Source organism: Argentina anserina, chromosome 1, assembly GCF_933775445.1.
Source record: "Argentina anserina chromosome 1, drPotAnse1.1, whole genome shotgun sequence".
NCBI lineage: Eukaryota > Viridiplantae > Streptophyta > Magnoliopsida > Rosales > Rosaceae > Argentina > Argentina anserina.
In genome coordinates this window covers 2302371-2322756 of record NC_065872.1, presented here as the reverse complement: position 1 = coordinate 2322756, position 20386 = coordinate 2302371, and the positions used below count along the sequence as shown (strand labels likewise).

The 20386-nt window shown below is 37.3% G+C and overlaps 2 protein-coding genes across 3 annotated transcripts; both read right to left on the bottom strand.

The window, feature by feature from the left end:
* Window positions 1–4245: 4245 nt before the first annotated feature.
* LOC126793342 (mogroside IE synthase-like) lies at window positions 4246–6334 on the bottom strand. Its single transcript, XM_050519836.1, has 2 exons — window positions 6081–6334; window positions 4246–4816 (listed from the first exon to the last, which is right to left on the bottom strand). Exons 1-2 carry the CDS (start codon window positions 6332–6334, stop codon window positions 4246–4248), a joined length of 825 nt encoding a protein of 274 aa, XP_050375793.1.
* Window positions 6335–13002: 6668 nt separating this feature from the next.
* On the bottom strand, window positions 13003–17575 carry LOC126786246 (uncharacterized). Of its 2 annotated transcripts, none has more exons than XM_050512016.1 (13): window positions 17211–17575; window positions 15876–16167; window positions 15710–15783; window positions 15445–15604; window positions 15318–15342; window positions 15142–15228; window positions 14711–14882; window positions 14527–14600; window positions 14285–14357; window positions 14016–14087; window positions 13797–13939; window positions 13574–13647; window positions 13003–13457 (listed from the first exon to the last, which is right to left on the bottom strand). In XM_050512016.1, exons 2-13 carry the CDS (start codon window positions 16066–16068, stop codon window positions 13396–13398), a joined length of 1209 nt encoding a protein of 402 aa, XP_050367973.1. In that variant the 5' UTR covers window positions 16069–16167; window positions 17211–17575; the 3' UTR covers window positions 13003–13395. The 2 variants fall into 2 exon arrangements, with proteins under 2 accessions (XP_050367973.1, XP_050367981.1); XM_050512024.1 differs by having other exon boundaries at window positions 13797–13930; window positions 17211–17574.
* Between the last annotated feature and the right edge of the window lie 2811 nt (window positions 17576–20386).

The following is a 20386-nucleotide window of genomic DNA, read 5'->3' as shown; positions in this document are numbered from 1 at the left end:
TATACAGTTAATACCTCGAAAATAATTTAGATCAAATAGCTTATATCGGAGGATGATCAAAACCCACACAAACTTAATTAAACAGTGATCATCCCATTTGGTGTCAAGTGTCAACTGGTATGATTGCCAATGGATCTGCCATTTTTCTTTCAAAATGCACCGAATCTGTGGCTTAGAATTACCCTATATTTGTTGTAGATATGATGGATCCATCCTCACACGCACAAGATTTATACCCAAGCTAGCGCTAGCCACTCTTTAATACTAATTGTTGTTCTATCAGGAAAGAGATCGAATAACAAGATATTTCAATTATTATTTATTTATTTATTTATTGAATAGGATATCTCAATTAATTTGTTGCATTAAGTTTCCGGCCTTTTAGAAATGTCTGGTGGGGGAGTGTTGTTTAATTATTCTCACGAGTCGCATCTATTTACAGTACAAATATATATCCTATGACGTAATCTTAACATTGTACGTTTAGACTTGAGTGGAATCCAAATCAATTTATCGATCAACCGTACACAATTCCGATAATCGGCAACCGGCCTGCCACCTGCCGTCCACGCTCTTGCAATTAATTTCTTTCAGGTTTCAGTATGTGGTAATAGATATTTGCATACAATCTCATGAGTATACTAATCATAAGGAGGATGCATGCCCGGCCAGCCGAGCCATATGTAACATGCATCAATAAATTGTGGCTTTGAACCGAATGCAAAAAAGTACGTATATATGCTAGTGGAAGCAGTTTAGAACGCAACTACATGTCCACATCTTCTCGATCGGCTTCTAGATTATATATTATCAAGTTGTGTTATCTTCTTTCATTGTTCTAGTTGTATACTTTTGTTTTTTTTCGTTGACATGATAATTCCATATATTCTATATTTTACAGGAAAAATTCAGTGCGCAACTTTCATAGATTTAATAGTGTTTCGATACTTTAACGATTAGAAAATTAGGTAAAATTTTGTATGGATGATATACACATACATATATAACTAATGAATGGTGAAAATGTGGAAAAATGACCGAAAAACTAGTCAAATAAGGATCTCCGCACTTTAATTTAAAAGTGGAGCTCCGCTCTTGAAGGAAACTATATATATAAACCCACAAGTTATTGTTCGAGCTGGGAAAAAAGATCTTCCTCAGAGAACAATCAGCAAGCCCCGGTGTCGAACCCTAGGCGGTTCTAACCTTCGTTCTCTGTTGTTGTTGGCGTGCCAGTACCTTTGAGTTAGGTACAATTCTTGCTTTGTTGACGATGATTGCGCTCACATACTGTCTTCTTCTCAAACGATTGCTCCGCAGTTGCTGATAAACCGTTGAAGTTCAAATGACCTATACACAACCGGAGTTGCTAGGTACCTTTCACTCCACCTCAAGTAGATGGCCGATCTTATTTTAGACCGCTTGGGGAAAAGCAGAGCTTATAATGTATCGTTGATAGCGGGACTCTCTCGCTGTAGGAAATTGCTGACTAGTGCAGACTTTTTGTGTTTGCTAGAAGCTAGGCTAGCGACTCGATGGACTTGACTCTAGTTGCCGAGGTTAATCGGACGTGTTTGCTACATGCAGCGCGAGGCGTACATCTGGATAGCTCCGCTCCGATGGGAGACTTGGTTGCCGAAGCTAATCGGACTTTTGCTCTGTGAAGAGACTTGACTATGCGGTTGCGTGATAGTTTGTTTGACGTTGTTTGTGTTATTCTGCACATTCGACCCCTTTATATAGAGAACACAAATTGTTTTTTCTTGCGAATCAAGTCTTGAGAACCTCCTAGTTGATTTGGATTCACCTTCCTTATTCAACTCAGATTCTATGCAGCATTAGTCCCCGAAATCTATTCCAATACGGCAGGTAATCTTGCTATGTGATAGATTTTCCCCAAATAACCGGTCAACGAGCCTAAAGAGTAGATAATACAAGAGTATTATTTTAGGCCCAAACAGTTATGTCAAATTTTCCCCTGTGGGATGTATATTCTCAACACGCCCCCGCACGTGTGACGAATTTTCAAACCATACACGTAGACAACATTTTGGGTGACGTGGAGTCTGTGTGGCTATTTGGAATTCACACGTGAATGTAAGTAACCTACTCTACGGAAGTAAATTTGCCGACCACCTTTTTTTTATCACCCTCATGTTCACCCACCTATATGAAAGTCATGCGTCTTAGATTAACTATGGTATAACCATAGTTATCTATATAAATTAATAACACATTGTAAAAATAAATCAATAATTAATTTAAGAAATTTAAGAGTTAATTATGATATAATTATAGTATGTAAAAAAGACACGCGGTTTTTATCTAAGTGGGTGTGCATGAGGGTGGTCAAAAAAGTGGTCGGCAAATTTGATTCTTCAACTGTTATACCATGATAAAGTGATATGAAGTTCACATCCAAAACCAATTAGCAATGAATGGAATGACCCAAACATTTTACGTGCTAGACCTAATTTTCCCATGCGGGATGTATATTTTCAACACTAATCACTAATTTCAACTGCTTGAACAAGATTACTGATTTTTGTGCCCCGCCTAAAACCATGGAGCCGTTAATTAGTTAATAATAATTACATGTTACGTACGATGCTTGTTTAAGTTTATTTATACTTCGATCATCTTGCTGAGATTGAAAAATTACTAGAAGGATGTATCCTAATTAGAAAGCTTCGAATTCTTGTTAATTTAGTCTCTCTAGCTGAGATGTTTACTTCATACCCAGAAACTAATCAATTTTTGATAACATATACAAGAAAATCCAGATGACCGCGAAAGGGATACATTGATCTAAGTAAGAGAAACGTGCTTCTTTTTTCCAAATGTCTAGCTGAAGATTTATCGACTAAAACGAATCTTACGTTCATTTCTGATCGATGTAATATTATTTGAGGGTATGACTATGACTGAGAGTGATCGACATGTCTATACAGAAAATAAGGACAGATCGGAGGAGAGATTATTGTCGTCGACTAAAATCTAGCTTAATTTGTGCATGTGTATGCTGTGACCCTCAATCATTATGATATACATTGGTGACAGAACAACTTCGCATGCATGCTTCATGTGTGAATAAAATTGGAGCTCTTTACCAATATATTTTGAGAAATTCTGCTCTGGGATGAGCGTACCACGTGGCCGTGGATATGACATGAACACAACAGGGGGTATTTTGGATATAAAAATTGTTAAAGTGAAGACATATTGAGAACTGAACAATAAAACGGTGGATTTTGATTGTGTTGCCCTATAGTCACAGAGAAGTCCCCATCATCTAAGAATTTTTCATATATTATATACCTCGGTGTACGTACGAACGTCTATTATTGAACTCCATCGGAATAGTACTGGGAGTTTTGTATTTAATGAAGGCAAGAAGCTAGAAATATATAAGTCAATGATAAGGATGATCAAAGAAGATGTAATTAAGTATCTAGTTTAGAACCAAATGTTTCTCGTGGCTGTTTTATAATTTGGATATTCACTTTTCTACTGTGTTTTACATCTATAGCTACCTTGTCGATCACAATAGGAGTGGGATCCTCTCCGAATGCCCCTCTCCTAATATTGCCTAACGAAAAAATCTCAGCCGTTCAGTTGTATTAAATGGCCAGATTTAGGAGAGGATTCTAGTCCATCACAATAGTTGCTCACTTTATAGTTTATACATATAAATAAGGGGCCTGAAACCCGGCCTTCCAATCTGTTGTATCAGTTGTAATCTAAATTCCCCATTCAATCCGCAGATGAGTGGGTCGGATTAATTATTTGTTTGGGCCTTGCTCTTTCTCTTGTCTATTCTAGTGTAAAGGGTTTTGATATTGAAGAAGAAGACTAAAATCTTGATTTACATCAGAATAGTTTACAGCATATACAATGGCTATCAATTTAGATCCACGATTAAAGGGTTAGCTAAGGTAAAACAGACTGCTTATACAATGAGGAAAGATTATAGCTGTATCTAGACGACTAGACACCTAATTACATGGAAGTCTTTACTGGTTGTGATTTCTTTCCTCAATTTAGTGCATAAATATACGGTATTCCTTAAGTAGTTATTATTTTACTGATGATGATCATTTTCCCTCAAATCATTTGTAGTAAGAATTCCATGCAACTGGATTCATCACGAAGTTGTACGTACATACATACATATACTATATTTTTCACTTTTGGCATTGAGAGTGAACTGAGAGTGATACGTGTTTATGTATGAAGAGGAGCTGATCAATATCTCGTAATTATTAATATATAACAGATGGAGTAACAAATTTGCTTAACTTCTGCTACAAATTCTTCAATGTTCTTATAATTATCTGAACTTCCCCCTTCATTGACTGCCTCTTTAGCTAGTTCCTTCCACCTTAATGAAGCTTTTCTCATCTTCATCCCTTTCTCTTCTTCCATAACTTGTGTGATACACTTTGTTACTTCTTCTTTTGTAGTAATACCCTTCTCATTCTTCTTCACTCTGACTCCTACTTTCCACACATCCGCAACAAATTTAGCATTGGTTGCTTGATCAGCCCAATGTGGCATTGTCACTATCGGTACTCCGAAGCTCAATGCTTCGAGAACCGAATTCCATCCGCAATGTGTAACAAAGCATCGCACAGATCTGTGAGCCAAAACTTGCAGCTGAGGGCACCAGCTCACAACCAAACTCTTCCCTGATGTCTCCTCCATGAAATTACCAGGATGTTTTCCAATTTCTGATTCTCTAACATCCCACATGAAGTTGTCGTTCATTTCTCTTAGTCCACATGCCAGCTCCTCTATGGCTCTATCTGCTCCGTATCTAGATTGGCCAAGCTTCCAAATGATACATAAACGACGCAGCTTGTTTCTCTAGAATCTAGCCATTCCATACATATCTCCACATTCGTTCATTGGTTGGTGAAGAAGCATGCAGATGGAGAATTGGTGATTATATCTTTCCTTTTAGCAGAGGAGGAGGTCAGAGAGATTGCAGTTCCACCCAATACCCCTGCTCCTTGGTGGATTCGACTAGGAGCATTCAGAAACTCGCTGTGTGTAACATCAACCAGTGTCTAACGCGTTTTGGGTCATGAAGGAATATGGAGTAAGGGAGTCTTGGACTAAAATGTGGATCTCCACTCGATATCACACATTATTTCATTCTGGTTTCCTCTGCTAAAGGGAAAGATATAATCAGATATAATTACTAAGGACTCGCAGGGACGGATCCATGATTTAATAATAGGGTGTGTTAAATTTGGGCGAAGTCCAAATTTTTTTTTAAAGACTTCGTAATAGAGCAATGATAATTTCAACATGAAAATAATAGTTTACGCCTATTGGAACAAGATAGAAAACTGAGATTCAAGTTAAATGAATTACATACGTACTTTGTGTTGATAGAAAAACCTAGAAAAACATAGCAAATAAATCCAAAAAACTAATATGAGAAATAGATACGAATTAATCGATATATACCTGAGATTGCTTAATCAATAGGATTATGGATGAGGATTTTTCAAATAGAGTGATTAGAGTTTTAGAATGACAAAGAATTGAAGAGGACTGAGATGAGAGAGAGCGGTAGATGAGAGTGAGCGGAGTCATGGAGTGATGGAGCGGTGAATGAGAGAAAGAGTCTTGACTTTCAACTTTTTTTTTTCTTATCTTTTTTTTTCTTATGCTCTAACATGTAAAATTTGAGTTTTTTTTTTTTGAAAAATTAGAGTGGGCTGCAGCAAACGTCAGCCCACCTCTGCATCCGTGCCTGCTAAGGAGTCATCTCGCTTGACCAACCAATGAACAGCCCCATTTAGCAACATCACATCCTTCCTACAAACACGAGTTTGTTTGTAGGGAAATAGAGTCTCGATCTTTCACCAAGAATCAGTCAAGGAAGTATAGACACTTCACAAATCCATCGGTGTTGCCCTTCCCTTCAACCACCTTGTATTGACTAGTGGACTCATCATATCCAAACCCATATAGCTCCCAAGAAAAAGACATGTTTGTTAGTGGTGTCTTTGGCACTTTCTTCCATTCCTTGGTTGCAGGGTTTGATCAAATGAAACCCAGAATCTAACCTGCACATCAAGAAGCTGTTGCAGGAAAGCACAACAGGAACCCAACCACTTCCAATATTACGACGAACAAAGTCCAGCTCAGTAGCTTTTGCTACATAATCCACATCATCAACTCTATCATTCCTCATAAGTTCAAGATTCTTGTTCAGGTACTGAACAATGTCCAAAGTGTAGAGGCGTTTACGTGCATGGTCAGTAAACACAAGACGCTGCTCCTTATCCTCAATGGCCTTATACTTGCTCTGGTCTGGCATCTTCAAGCAGATCTAAACCTGATGCATCATCACAATACGTAACTAACATCAAATCCGACAAAACCGGTTTCCAATCCTACTGTATCTACATTCTCAACTGACATTAAAGGAAAACCAACAAGATTTATACAACCAAATTGTTGGAAAAATGGTTGGAAAAACCATTTAAAACCAAATTTTAATTGATTAATTAAATTAAGTTAAACTTATAATTAATTAAAGATGAACATAGATTTGAGTTCTCCATAATGAGGGCTACAAGATCATATGTTTCTTTGTGTAATTTGGTTTGTGGGTGAATAAGAAATTGTCACTCAAAGATGGCTACTTAGAATGAGGGATAGGTATTTGTCCCACATTGGAAAAGAGAAGTGTTGAAAAGACTTTATATAGAATCCATTCTGTATGGATTGTAAAGTGTGTAAGCTCCTTTATACCCTCTCGCGCATGCGCAGGGGTGCAAATCCTAGGTCGCAAGGGAAACTCGTGTATGCCCGTGCGACCTGCGGACACGAATGCAACACCGAATTGAGGGTCGGAACGCAGATTCTTTTTGCATTTTCAAAAATTCGGTTTTGACTTTTCAAATTCTCTTGACTGTTCAAATTCTTCTTTTGTAACAACTGAGTTATTGTGTGTTATGGAGAATTATAACAGAATTGAAATCAATGTTTGTAACATATGTAACTCATATATGTTATGATTTTTTGATTTCTATAACAGTCATCTTATTAATTGCTGATTGCAAATCCTCACAGTATAAATAGCCACCATCCTTTCATTGTAAGATAATCCCATTCGAAACACATTTCTCTCCCACTCTCAAAGTTCTTAGTTCTTCTTTGGTGATAGATATAGGTACCTTTCGAGTTCGTTGAGGGTTCTAGTTAGTAGTGCAACTTTCTAGAATTGTTTAGTCGTTATATCCTGGGAGACAAGCGCCAAACATCCTTGCACCGGTAAAGGAGGCGTAAACGTCTTAAGGACAGTGTGGTATCACACATGTCTCGACTATTTCTTCCATCACAAATCGTTCGGTATTTTTGTTGAATTTCTTTTCGTGTTCTTCATTTCTGATTATTTATAATTCAGCATATTAAATTATATATATGCAATATATCACTGTTTTTTATAACAATCTTAAGACGTTTACTTTGATATTGCTTATATAATTTGTATTCGATATTTATCTGAATTTTTTCAAGTAAACTTACACCTTGTGTGTGTGTTTCAGTTTCTAAAAATGACTAACGGAGAAAATTCTGGAAATGGAAAGGGACCTTTGGTGCCAACTGTGCCTATTGCTCCCGTTGTACCTGTCTCAGTATCCCATGGGGAAAAACTTGAGAAGTTCAACGGTTTGCATTTCAAGAGGTGGCAACAAAAGATGATGTTTTATCTGACCACTCTGAATCTTGCAAGATTTTTGACGGAGAATGCTCCTGAGTTAAAGGAAGATGACCATGGCGATTCAAGCAAAGATTGCTGTTGTGAATGCATGGAATAATTCTGACTACTTATGTAGGAATTATATCATGAATGGTCTAGCCGACTCATTGTACAATGTGTACATTAGCATGGGAACGGCAAAGGAGCTATGGGAATCCTTGGAGAAAAAATATAAAACCGAGGATGCCGGCGCCAAGAAGTTTATCGTGGGCCGTTTCCTTGATTATAAAATGGTGGATTCCAAAACTGTGATGAGTCAATTCTCTGAGATTCAGCTAATCCTGCATGAGATTCACGCTGAAGGAATGCAACTAGGTGAAAGTTTTCAAGTGGCATGTGCTATTGAAAAGTTACCACCTGCTTGGAATGACTTCAAGAATTATTTGAAGCACAAGCGAAAGAAAATGACCATGGAGGATCTAGAGGTTAGACTTCGCATTGAGGAAGACAACCGAGGATCCAAAAAGAAAGCATGGATCAATGATGTCTCTGCCAAGGCAAACATGATGGAACATGGTCAAGGTTCCAAAAATAAGAAAGGCAAGTATCATGGGTCCAAACTGGGGCCGAAAGGAGGCATCTCCAAGAAGCCAAGGTTTGAAGGCAAGTGCTACAACTGTGACAAGACTGGTCACAAGTCTGTGGACTGCAACAAACCAAAGAGGAACAAAAAAAGAGAGGCAAACCTGATTGAAGCCGTCACTCAGGAGGTTGCAGACATGAACCTCTGTTGTATGATATCAGATGATAGCATGGAAAAAGTCAGTGATTATGACTGGGGACTAAATGACCTAGAGCTATGGTATGACCAAGCCAAGTTTTTTGATTGATCTGTAGAACATAACTGAAATTATCGAATAAATTGATGTATGTTCTTAAGGGTTTTATGAGTATAAAACTCTGTGTTGACAAATGTGTTTTATCTGAAATTGACATAGAGCCATGGGTGGTGGATTGTTTATTGTCAAAAACTAGTTATTACACATATATGAGTCTTCCTAATTTATGGTAGTGAAGAATATAATATATGTCAATTAACATGCACAAGTGTGAACTTGTGTAGAGACAAAACTGATTAGATCATCTTCCAAAGTATTGAAAGAAACAATGAATCCCTTGATCTGATTCATACAGATGTGTGTGATTTAAAATCAACGGTATCTAGAGGGAATAATAAATACTTTATTACCTTCATAGATGATAGCACGAAATATTGCTATGTGTATTTGCTAAAATGCAAAAGTGAGGCCATAGAGAAGTTCATTCTCTATAAAAAGGTTGAGAACCAACTCAACAAGAAAATTAAGGCACTAAGAAGTGACCGAGGGGGTGAGTATAAATCGCCATTTGCTGAGACTTGTGCTCAGAATGGGATTATACATCAAAGGACTGCTCCATACTCACCACAATCAAATGGTGTAGCAAAACACAAAAATCATACTCTAAAGGATATGATGAATGTTATGCTACTCAGTTTTGAGATGCCACCCAACATGTGGGGAGACGCGATTCTCACGGCAAATTACCTTTTAAATAAGGTGCCCAAAAGGAAAGAAGAGAAAAACTCCATATGAGTTATGGAAAGGGAGAAAACCATCCTACAAATACTTAAAAGTATGGGGATGTTTAGCAAAAGTGAAAATTCATAAACCTAAAAAGGTGAAGAATTGGCCTAAAACAGTGATTGCATCTTTATTGGATATGCACATAACAGTTCGGCTTATCGATTCTTAGCCCACGATTCGAATATTCCTGAAATTCATAAGGATACGATAATGGAATCGAGAAATGCATCTTTCTTTGAAAATGTATTTCCATGAAAGTCTAGAGAGGAATTTAATTCTTCTAAATGGGCACGTGAAGACAACCGAGCCGAAACTGATGATGCTCAGGATCAAGAATCGGAGTCGAAGTCCGAATCTGAGTCTGAGGTTGAACCTAGACGAAGTAAAAGGGCAAGGACCGCAAAGTCCTATGGACCTGACTTCTTGTCATATATGGTTGAAAGTGATCCCCGTACCTTCAAAGAGGCAGTTAGCTCTATTAATGGTCCTCTATGGAAAGAAGCAATCAAAAGTGAGGTTGACTCCATCATGCAAAATCACACTTGGGAATTAGTGGATTTGTCACCTGGATGTAAGCCTTTGACTTCCAAGTGGATTTTCAAAACGAAATTAAAAGTTGATGGGTCAATAGACAAGTACAAGGCTAGACTTGTTATTAAAGGCTATAGGCAAAATGAGGGTTTGGTTTATTTTGACACTTATTCTCCTGTGACGAGAATAACATTCATACGGATGGTACTTGCAAGTGCAGCGTTGCACAAACTTGAAGTACACCAAATGGATATAAAGACGGCTTTCCTAAATGAAGATGTAGAAGAAGAAATCTACATGGAACAACCAGAAGGTTTTTCTGCTCCTTCTCAGAGTAAGAAGGTGTGCAGATTGGTTAAGTCATTATATGGCTTAAAACAAGCACCAAAAACAATGGCATGAGAAATTTGATAATGCCATGATCACCAGTGGATTTAGAATAAATGAAGGTGATAAGTGTGTATATATCAAATACACTGAAAATGGATATATCATTTTATGTCTGTATGTGGATGATATGCTTATCGGTGGGAGCCACGATAAGATGATCAAGTCTACTAAAGACATGTTGAATTCTAATCACCCGTAGGTACACGAGTAATCCTGGAGCTATGCATTGGCAAGCGATTGGAAGAGTACTCAAATACCTAAGGTATACTCGTACCTACGGGTTGCACTACACATCATACCCAGCTGTTATAGAAGGGTTCACTAATGCGAACTGGATATCTGACATGAAAGACTCAAAGTCTACTAGCGGATATGTATTTACGCTAGGGGGTGCAGCCGTGTCCTGGAAGTCCTCAAAACAAACAGTTATAACTAGATCCACAATGGAGTCTGAGTTTGTAGTACTAGACAAATGTGGGGAGGAAGCAGAATGGCTACGCCAGTTCATAGAAGACATTCCTAGATTGACAAAACTTGTGCCTGCGATTAGTATACATTGTGATAGTCAATCTGCAATTAGCAGGGCACAGAGTAAGATGTATAATGGTAAGTCTAGACACATTCGTCGAAGACATAATACCATTAGACAACTACTCTCAACTGGAGTTATCTCTATAGACTATGTAAAGTCTAAGGATAATATTGCTGATCCTTTAACTAAAGGGTTAAACAGAGAGTTAGTTGAAAAATCATCGAAGGGAATGGGACTAAAGCTCATTGGAAATAAAAAAATCACTACAGTGGATACCCAACCTAGCTGAATGGAGATCCCAAGATCTAGGTTCAAAAGGGAAAACCAAACTATAAAGATTAGTTCGGATCACTGTGGGGAGTTCCCCAAGTCCATTCCTAAGATAAAAACCAGTGATACCCGTAAAGGATGAGGTTAAGTTAAAACTTTTAATGATTCTTATGCGTCGAGAAATCGAGCAGAGTAATGCGGGTTACTCTTAATTAAGAGATCACATATGCAAGAGAGAAGTGGGGCCGCTTCTAGGGGAGTTAATGAGGGCATAACTCTTATCAAACTACTTGCAGAACCAGACGTGTGTTCCATGGCCAAAATGGGCACAAAAATGAGAACCGAAGTGTACGAGGGAGACTCATGTGTAAAGTATGTTATCATTTACAAAAATGACGAATAGTTCAAAGACATCGCGTCTACTATTTAGTTAGTAAAGTAAGCATACTTTTATAAGGGAATGTTCAAAGGGTCAAACCTACTTATCTTATGCAGGTTTCAACCGTAGAAATCTATCACCAAATTCTATCGAGTCTTTGGTGGCCAATTTCATTCATGTGGGGAATTGTTGGAAAAATGGTTGGAAAAACCATTTAAAACCAAATTTTAATTGATTAATTAAATTAAGTTAAACTTATAATTAATCAAAGATGAACATAGATTTGAGTTCTCCATAATGAGGGCTACAAGATCATATGTTTCTTTGTGTAATTTGGTTTGTGAGTGAATAAGAAATTGTCACTCAAAGATGGCTACTTAGAATGAGGGATAGGTATTTGTCCCACATTGGAAAAGAGAAGTGTTGAAAAGACTTTATATAAAATCCATTGTGTATGGATTGTAAAGTGTGCAAGCCCCCTTATACCCTCTCGCGCACGCGCAGGGGGGGTGCAAATCCTAGGTCGCAAGGGAAACTCATGTATGCCCGTGCGACCTGCGGACACGAATGCAACACCAAATTGAGGGTCGGAACGCAGATTCTTTTTGCATTTTCGAAAATTCGGTTTTGACTTTTCAAATTCTCTTGACTGTTCAAATTCTTCTTTTGTAACAACTGAGTTATTGTGTGTTATGGAGAATTATAACAGAATTGAAATCAATGTTTGTAACATATGTAACTCATATATGTTATAATTTTTTGATTTCTATAACAGCCATCTTATTAATTGCTGATTGCAAATCCTCACAGTATAAATAGCCACCATCCTTTCATTGTAAGATAATCCCATTCGAAACACATTTCTCTCCCACTCTCAAAGTTCTTAGTTCTTCTCTGGTGATAGATAGAGGTACCTTTCGAGTTCGTTGAGGGTTCTAGTTAGTAGTGCAACTTTCTAGAATTATTTAGTCGTTATATCCTGGGAGACAAGCGCCAAACATCCTTGCACCGGTAGAGGAGGCGTAAACGTCTTAAGGACAGTGTGGTATCACACACGTCTCGACTATTTCTTCCATCACAAATCGTTCGGTATTTTTGTTGAATTTCTTTTCGTGTTCTTTATTTCTGATTATTTATAATTCAACTTATTAAATTATATATATGTAATATATCACTGCTTTTTATAACACAAATCGCCCATATGTACTGGTTATGCGAAACTGTCATATCACTCTACAAAACCAGATCATGGTCATGTTGTCATTCAACGAGGAAGCCTGAGTGATTATTTATACTCTAGCTGAATCCTAATTATTCTAGAAACCCACAAACAAATAGATCAATCTCCGAACATAAAGCACAAGCAACAAACCGAAATCGAAGTGAAAAGATGTTACAAAACGTATTATTCCGAACAACAAATCAAAGGTGAACCAAACAACAAAATTCTAGTACTACAAACTACACTGAAAAGGCCTGAACCAATCTGGTGCTCCCTCAACGGTTTTTATAATTTTGGGGTCGGACTTTTGGGCCTAGCGTACATTTTTGGACTAAGAAGCGTTGCAGAATGGGCCTAGCCTACAGTATTTACAAAACAAAATCTGTAAATAGTGTAAAAAGCAGTGTCTACATGAAATTACTGGATCCAAAATATTGTACAACGTATTCGATATTGATGTGATATGTGTATGCACTTCAGGTATTGTAACAAGGAGAAAAGCTTTAGTATTGGTCGACTTGTCTGCTCTTTTGCGCTCTAAACCCTCTCAAGTCCTAGAGGCTTGAATTGCTGGAGGAATTAGTCAGTTCATCAGTCTAGTGCGGCTGGCAGGGGTGTGGCTCATGCATGGCATCAATGGCTGCTATCTTGAGCATGACAGTAGTTCTTCCTCTCAGGCCAAGACTCGAGTCGCGTATGTACAACCACATAATGTCTTCGAATTTATACGATGGATTCAGCTGTTTGTCTACTCTTCCAAATAATTGGAGCAACCAGCATCCACACTGCAACATAGAAGTTTCCCAAGTACTTCAATTTCTTGCAACAACTACCAAATATATATATAACACCATCTAAAAACAACAGAGCTGCTTTCTATTGGTTTGTTTGTTCTACTTACAATACACACAGACAGCGATCCACTCGTTCACAATTCTGACCCAAGTGCTAGTCCATCCCACATCAATTGTCCACCTGCAGAAGTGAGTGACTTATTGAGAATAAGAAAAAGATCGAACACATTTAGGCATAAACACAAGGTGTCTACTTCGGTGCATTACTGCAACAACACATGCACTAAAAGGCATCAATCGATTTACATTCATCTACCGATTGATACGTACTTTTTCATGGAGTGATTAGTATTCCAACCGATCAACAGCATTGCAAAGTACATTGCTCCTGTGGCGAAAACGAAATGGAAGAAGCCATAACCGTAGGGTACATCATCCTCCGATTCAGTCTCGTCCTTCTTGAACTGCAGTGTCTGTCATTGTCAAGGATACATTTCAAAGGAACTATCCATGATGAACTGAAAAAGTTGTTAAGGCAGTAAAGCAGACCTGAAAGCATTTAGAGTCTATACCCGTTGAGAATGTTGCTATAACCATTGCAAGCACACCAATTACAAAGCTCTGCAAACAAGCGAAGCGTTGTCACATTCTTGTGTGAGATGATATATAAAGCATGAATTTTTCGCGATACAAGTTGACGAACCCATATTTTGCAAACAGTGGACATTATACATGAACACGAGTGTTTTAATTTGCTTCAGGTGAAGATCTAATATCATCATTGAGGATAAAGGATACTAAAAGACTTGGAGTATTACAATGATGGTGAGCCAATCCCTATGCTGTGATGCCTCAGCCTTCTTGTTGCAAAGGTTTCCTGCTACTGGCTCACTGCATGATAACAGATTAACATGTCAAAACTAAACTCACAAATGTATCGCATTTTCTAAATGCTCGGTTTGCAATTTGAAGTCTTGTTTAAGTGGAGGCCTCACAACTACGAAGGAACCAAATGTCATAAACCAACTTTGAGCACAATACAAAGAGATTGTACCCGTACCTTCTTATGGCAAACCAACAGATAAATACTATGTAGAGCCCCATGAGCCCTGGAGTCAAGAAACCAGCATTCACCTGTTTCAGATGGGTAATTGATCCAAAAAGAAAACGAAAAGGGGCAATTAGCAGGCAGACAGCAGTAAAACTTATATGAACTAAATGGGAAAGTTGTAAGCAGAACATACTTTTGGGTGGAGAGATACGCTCGTCATGAGTTGCAGTAGTACCAATGTCCAGGTAATGAAGAAAATGTTGATGAAGCAAGATGGTTCTGGTGAATACCATATGTACATCATTATGATCCCGACTAAGCTTACAACATATGCAGCTGTTGCAATAAGCATTGAATGAATTTGGCTGCAGCAAAAACCAAATTAGGCACAAAATACAAGTCATGAAATATCGTTATAGTGTCTACATTACATTTGTTTTAGTGTCTCAAAACTGAAATATAAAGTACATAACTTTTTCATTGAGACCTCTCAATCTTTTACAACGTTTCATCAAAAACATATAGAACTTCACCTAGTTAATCAAGAAGTACATAACACTGATAACAGTCATGAAACTTATTATGTGACAGAAGGATGAGTTGGTGATTTGAGAAAATTCTTACCATCTTTCTGATTTTGAAGACTGACAGCAATCGTTCACCCATGTAATGAAACTAATTATGCTTATTAGTTGAATCAGAAGAAATACCCTGAAAAATAAAATACTTAAACTTGTTATAATAAATCCAACAGATCTTGGTGTCTGCAATGAAATAAAGATAGTAAGATGGAATGGTACCCAGCGCCAAAATGTGCAACCACCCCTGCAAAAAGAGTTGCATCAGAGGCATAAATGAAATGAATTCAGACACCAATAGTTCATGATATGCTTTAAAAATCGGACTAATTGGCAGTTTGGCACTAACCATAGAGCTTTATAATAGCCGAAGGAAGCAAAAAGGGGATTATAATGAAAGCAATCCACAAGAAAATCTTAGCAGACCACCATCCAGATTGCCAAGTATCTCTGGACTCATTCAACTTCGAAGCACCCGCGGTTGAAAGATACATTGAGAAATAGAACAACTGATCATCATGTGTTAAGGCTTCACATTTGAACTATTGACACACAGAATACATAAAACTATGAAGATGTTTATACTCTGTCATATATAACAAAGAGAAGGATACAAAGCATCCCAAGCTGACACGAAGAACACCTTCTGTAGCCAAACAGTCATGTGCACCATCACATCCTTTCAACCCTGTATTCACAACAAAGCAAGCCTTAACATTCCTCATAAACTATCCATGCTTTCATCAACAGAGAACTTAGTTTACATACATCTTTACTTACTGTTCATATCGATCAATACGCTGTTTCCGTAATCCCGGACAGCCCATGCCAGAAGATTTGCTAGCAGAAACATAAGACCATAGACATATCTGGCCATCCATGGATTCGAGCCATTCCGGAATTGGCTAAACCATGTATCAACCTTGAACGTATTGCTCCTCTCGTAGTTGCCTGTTGGAGCAGCACTCTCCATTTTGTCTACTCATTCATTCAATCTTCAGGTTCTCTTCTTCATCAAAAACCAATAGTAACAACCACTTCCTTTCTGTTTCTGTCAGTTTCTCTTCTCCCCCTGCAATATTACAGTCAGTTATTTTAGCCTCAATTTTGGGCTGAATAATATACTAGCCCAAAAATGTAATCAAAGTTTAAATACCCTGTTGATGATGGTCAAACTTGTGGACAAGATAGTTACATGAACACACTCAATCAAACATAGTGAATGGTGTGTGGCATTATGCTTCCTTTTTTGAGTTGGGTGGGCATGACAAACACAATCACAATCGTGCCATGCACGATAAATAGTTGATGATGGATAGACCAGCATCAATATTCTCATTCCTATTTGATGAATATTATCTAGATCTTAGCTAGTATCAGAGCCGTTAATTGCAGCATAAGCATATATAGTCTCTACTTGAGGTTGGGGAGGAGCCCCTCAGGAGAGCCTTTTGTTATTGGCGTCGATATTTTGACGACTTTGGACCCACGAGTAGTTCTATATGCTTTTGAGTTTTTGATGAAGCAGAAAGGAATCCAAAACTTCCTTGAATTGTTGTACTACTTATTCACTTTTCATTTCTCTCTAATATTATGAGAATATAAATAAGCTGGAGATCATATCCTTTCTTCTAATGCGAAGCCTGAATATCTTCCACTGACCTCCACTGTTTATTGCAAGACGAGTATGCCGTCAACGATTTGGTAATTTAGCAAACTTGATATTTGACTCCATCACACTCAACCCAGAAGACAACAGAAAAGAGAATTACTTGACTCTTTCGATCGATCCTACGTTGAGCAGGACAGGAACAAACCTCATTTGATTTCTCACCAACTAAAGGGATCATGGTCAGTATTAAAAATATCACATTTACGGTTTCGTAATCATCTAAGAAATATGATACGCTTTCTAATTTTCTATCCGAAATGCGCAAATAATTAGACAATGCAGTAATCAAAACAACCAGATTTGACATCTCCAACACACAGAAAAGATTGATTGGAACCTGAAGCAATGACAGTATAGCTGGGAAAGAAAGAAAAGCAGCATATGGAAAAGGATAGCACAAATTAAAGCTAGTCGAGACTATCCAAGATTCGAAGGATTAATACCTGATAATGAAAGTGTGGAGCAAATCTGAAATACGGTAATGTAGATAGTGATCGACCAGTAGCTACTAGCTAGGTTGGGGTGCTCGGAGATCGAATTTCCCTCTCACCCTTTTGAAGTATCTGTGAGAGAAACTAGAGAGAGAGTGAGATTCGTCTTCTGGTTTTATTTAGGAACAGAGAGAAGAAGAAGAAAGAGAGGAGCTAGATAGAGGTTGCTTTGCAGAGGAGGGCTTTGATTGCTTTGGCTTGTCTTCTTTTTCTTTCTTTTTCCCGCCGTAAGCCTCACTGTCTTGGCTTCTCAGTCGTTTCTTTCAAGATACTTACGCCATCTGCTTACTCTTTATCGAACTCTGTTACGTACCACAAATTATAACGCAATGAGAAAGGTGAACCTCGATGAAGTCATTTTCGAAATGAATTTTCTTTGAACTTATTCGAAAATAACATTCCTCACATGATATATAAGTCGACAAATTTCATGTCTGATTTGTTATATTATTAATGTCTCTGTCTATTTGAATTAATCGTCAAAGTCGAATGAACAAAAATAATAAATCTATAACGTTGGTATTTTTGAAAGAAAAATAATTTAAAAAGTTGGTACCTCTCTACTGATTGGTGTTAGGCAAGTGCACTCAATAATCATCGATTATGTTGTCTCACGCCATAGATTAACTCCAATCATGCCTAACACAATGATGCTTTTACTTAAGCCCTTTGATGATGTCTTATGCATCCTTCTAGTTATGCCTATGATGAGATCTAGCTTTTGTAGTTAGACGGTAGTTCATCAGCTGTAACTTTTATTTTACTCATACATTCCTGACATTTTAACCAACTATTGGTATACTCCAAAATCAGAGTGAAAAAATCTAAGATAATTTTCGCCAACAACGAAATTACAAAAATTAGAAATTAACATATTCTAAATTCAACGATCAATAATACATAACAGAATTTAGGGGTGTGCTCGGTGCGGTGCGGGTTGGAGGCAAAATCTAATCTAACTCACTTTAAACCGTTTGATCATTTTGCAAACCAAATCTAGTATTGGTCAAACCGTTTATCCGGTAAACCACATTTTCAATGCGGTTTCGAATAAACCATTTGTTTCCACATATCAAATTGAAATAAATAAAATCATCAAATCTCTGAATAATATTATAAACTAAAATACTAACACGTTTGAATGCACAAATCTTTAAACAATACTACATAATAATGTCTCTTAAGTCTTGAAATATACTACGAGATAAAAGTAAAAAGAGAAAGAAAAACGAAGCGGTAAAAAGAGATATAATTTAGTCAATTTAGAATAAATCTTGGCAATCTTGCGGCTTAGAGTCTCATAGATAATGTTATGTTACTATTAGGATATTGGTATATTATTATATTATCATGTTATTGTTAAATATATAATAAAAATAATAATTTATTTTAAACCGGTGCGGTTTGGTTTTATCCGATTTGGGAAATATCTAATTCAATCAAGTTATAATAGTTTGTTATTTTCACAATCTTAATTCAGTCCACGTAAAATGATACGGTCAATTATCTAGTTAAACCAGTACGATACCGCATTTTCGGTAAGAAATGCACACCCTTAACAAAATTGATGGACATTCCCTTTTTCTCCATTTCGGCGGAGCTCCATATACAAGAACTAGAAAGACCTCACATCTTTTTTTACTTTATTTGGGAAAAGAAAAAAAGGAAATTAGGAAAGGAGAATGAGAAAGAAATAAAAAGAAAAGAGAAAGAAACAAATTAAGGGAAGGAATCTTTGAAGCAGTTTTTGACTGTGACGTGGTCTTTTGACTCTTTTCCCGTTTTCCAGTTTTTGTTTATTAATTTGGAGTCGTGCATGCACGTGGCAGCGTCACAAGTTCCTCAATCAACGTTGAAAATCCTTTGGTATAATTTAACCAAATTTCACTTTTTACCTTTGTTTCCTTTCACCAGAGAATTGATGTGAATTTGGATAAGGTTTTTAGGGGCCATCGGCGTAAATCACGTAGATGTTTTATTGTGTTTTAATTACTGTATGAGAAATCTAAAACTAAAGGTGTGATAAAACAAGTTAACAATAAGAAACAAAGTTGGTTTTACCGGAAGAAAATCTGCTGTCTCCATTTCCCTATCCCCTTCTCTGTTCCTCTATTAGAATTTGACCTGTGGCATTTCTTGCCTACTCATCTTAACAACCATTAACCAGCCATCCACCAAAATGAACCATGATTAACGATATAATAAATAGAAAAAAATTCTTTTTAACTCAATAGAGATGATCTTTGATAAAAGGACTTAGAAACCCAGAAAAAAGATAAAGCTCAATTATGTTCGTTACTTGCATAGTTGCATATATGCTATGAAGCACGGACACGCGGCCAAGGGTCCGTATTGCGTGTCCGACACGGACACGGACACGGACACGCTCGGACACGCTTGGACACGCTCGGACACGCGAACTCAATTTGGACACGACTCGGACACGCGAGTGTCCGAATTGGACACGCGAGTGTCCGAATTGGACACGCGAGTATCCAAATTGGACACGCGGACACGCACCAACTCATAATAAAATTGAAAGTGCTTATGGTGAGAATCGAACCTTGGTCATCCAAGGCACCCAACAACTCCTCAACCATTCCAACAGATTCAGTTTTTGTTATATTTATGCACACTTTAATATATATAAGGAGATAAACTCATGATAAAAATAAAAATGCTTGTGGTGGGATTCGAACCTTGGTCATCCAAATGATCCAACAAATCCTCAACCATTCCAACAGATTCAGTTTTTGTTATATTTATGCACACTTTAATATATATACACATCTAAATACTTTCAAATTTTTAAATTATTTTTTTAATAAATATATATATATTAAAATAATTTTAATTGACGTGTCCACCACGTGTCCGTGTCCAAAAAAAAATTTATATGCCGTGTCTACGTATCGAATCGTGTCCAATACGGACACTCGTGTCCGTGTCCGTGCTACATAGCATATATGCATTGATAAGAGATAGTCACACGTACTCATCTGTCATCATCTCATCCTCCATTACAACCTTAATCACATCAACCTTGGCACTCTCAAAAAACCTAAAATCTCCTAAAGAAACTCTTGATGCCTCTCTCAACCCAGTGTTGTGGTTTTTTTTTTCTTTCC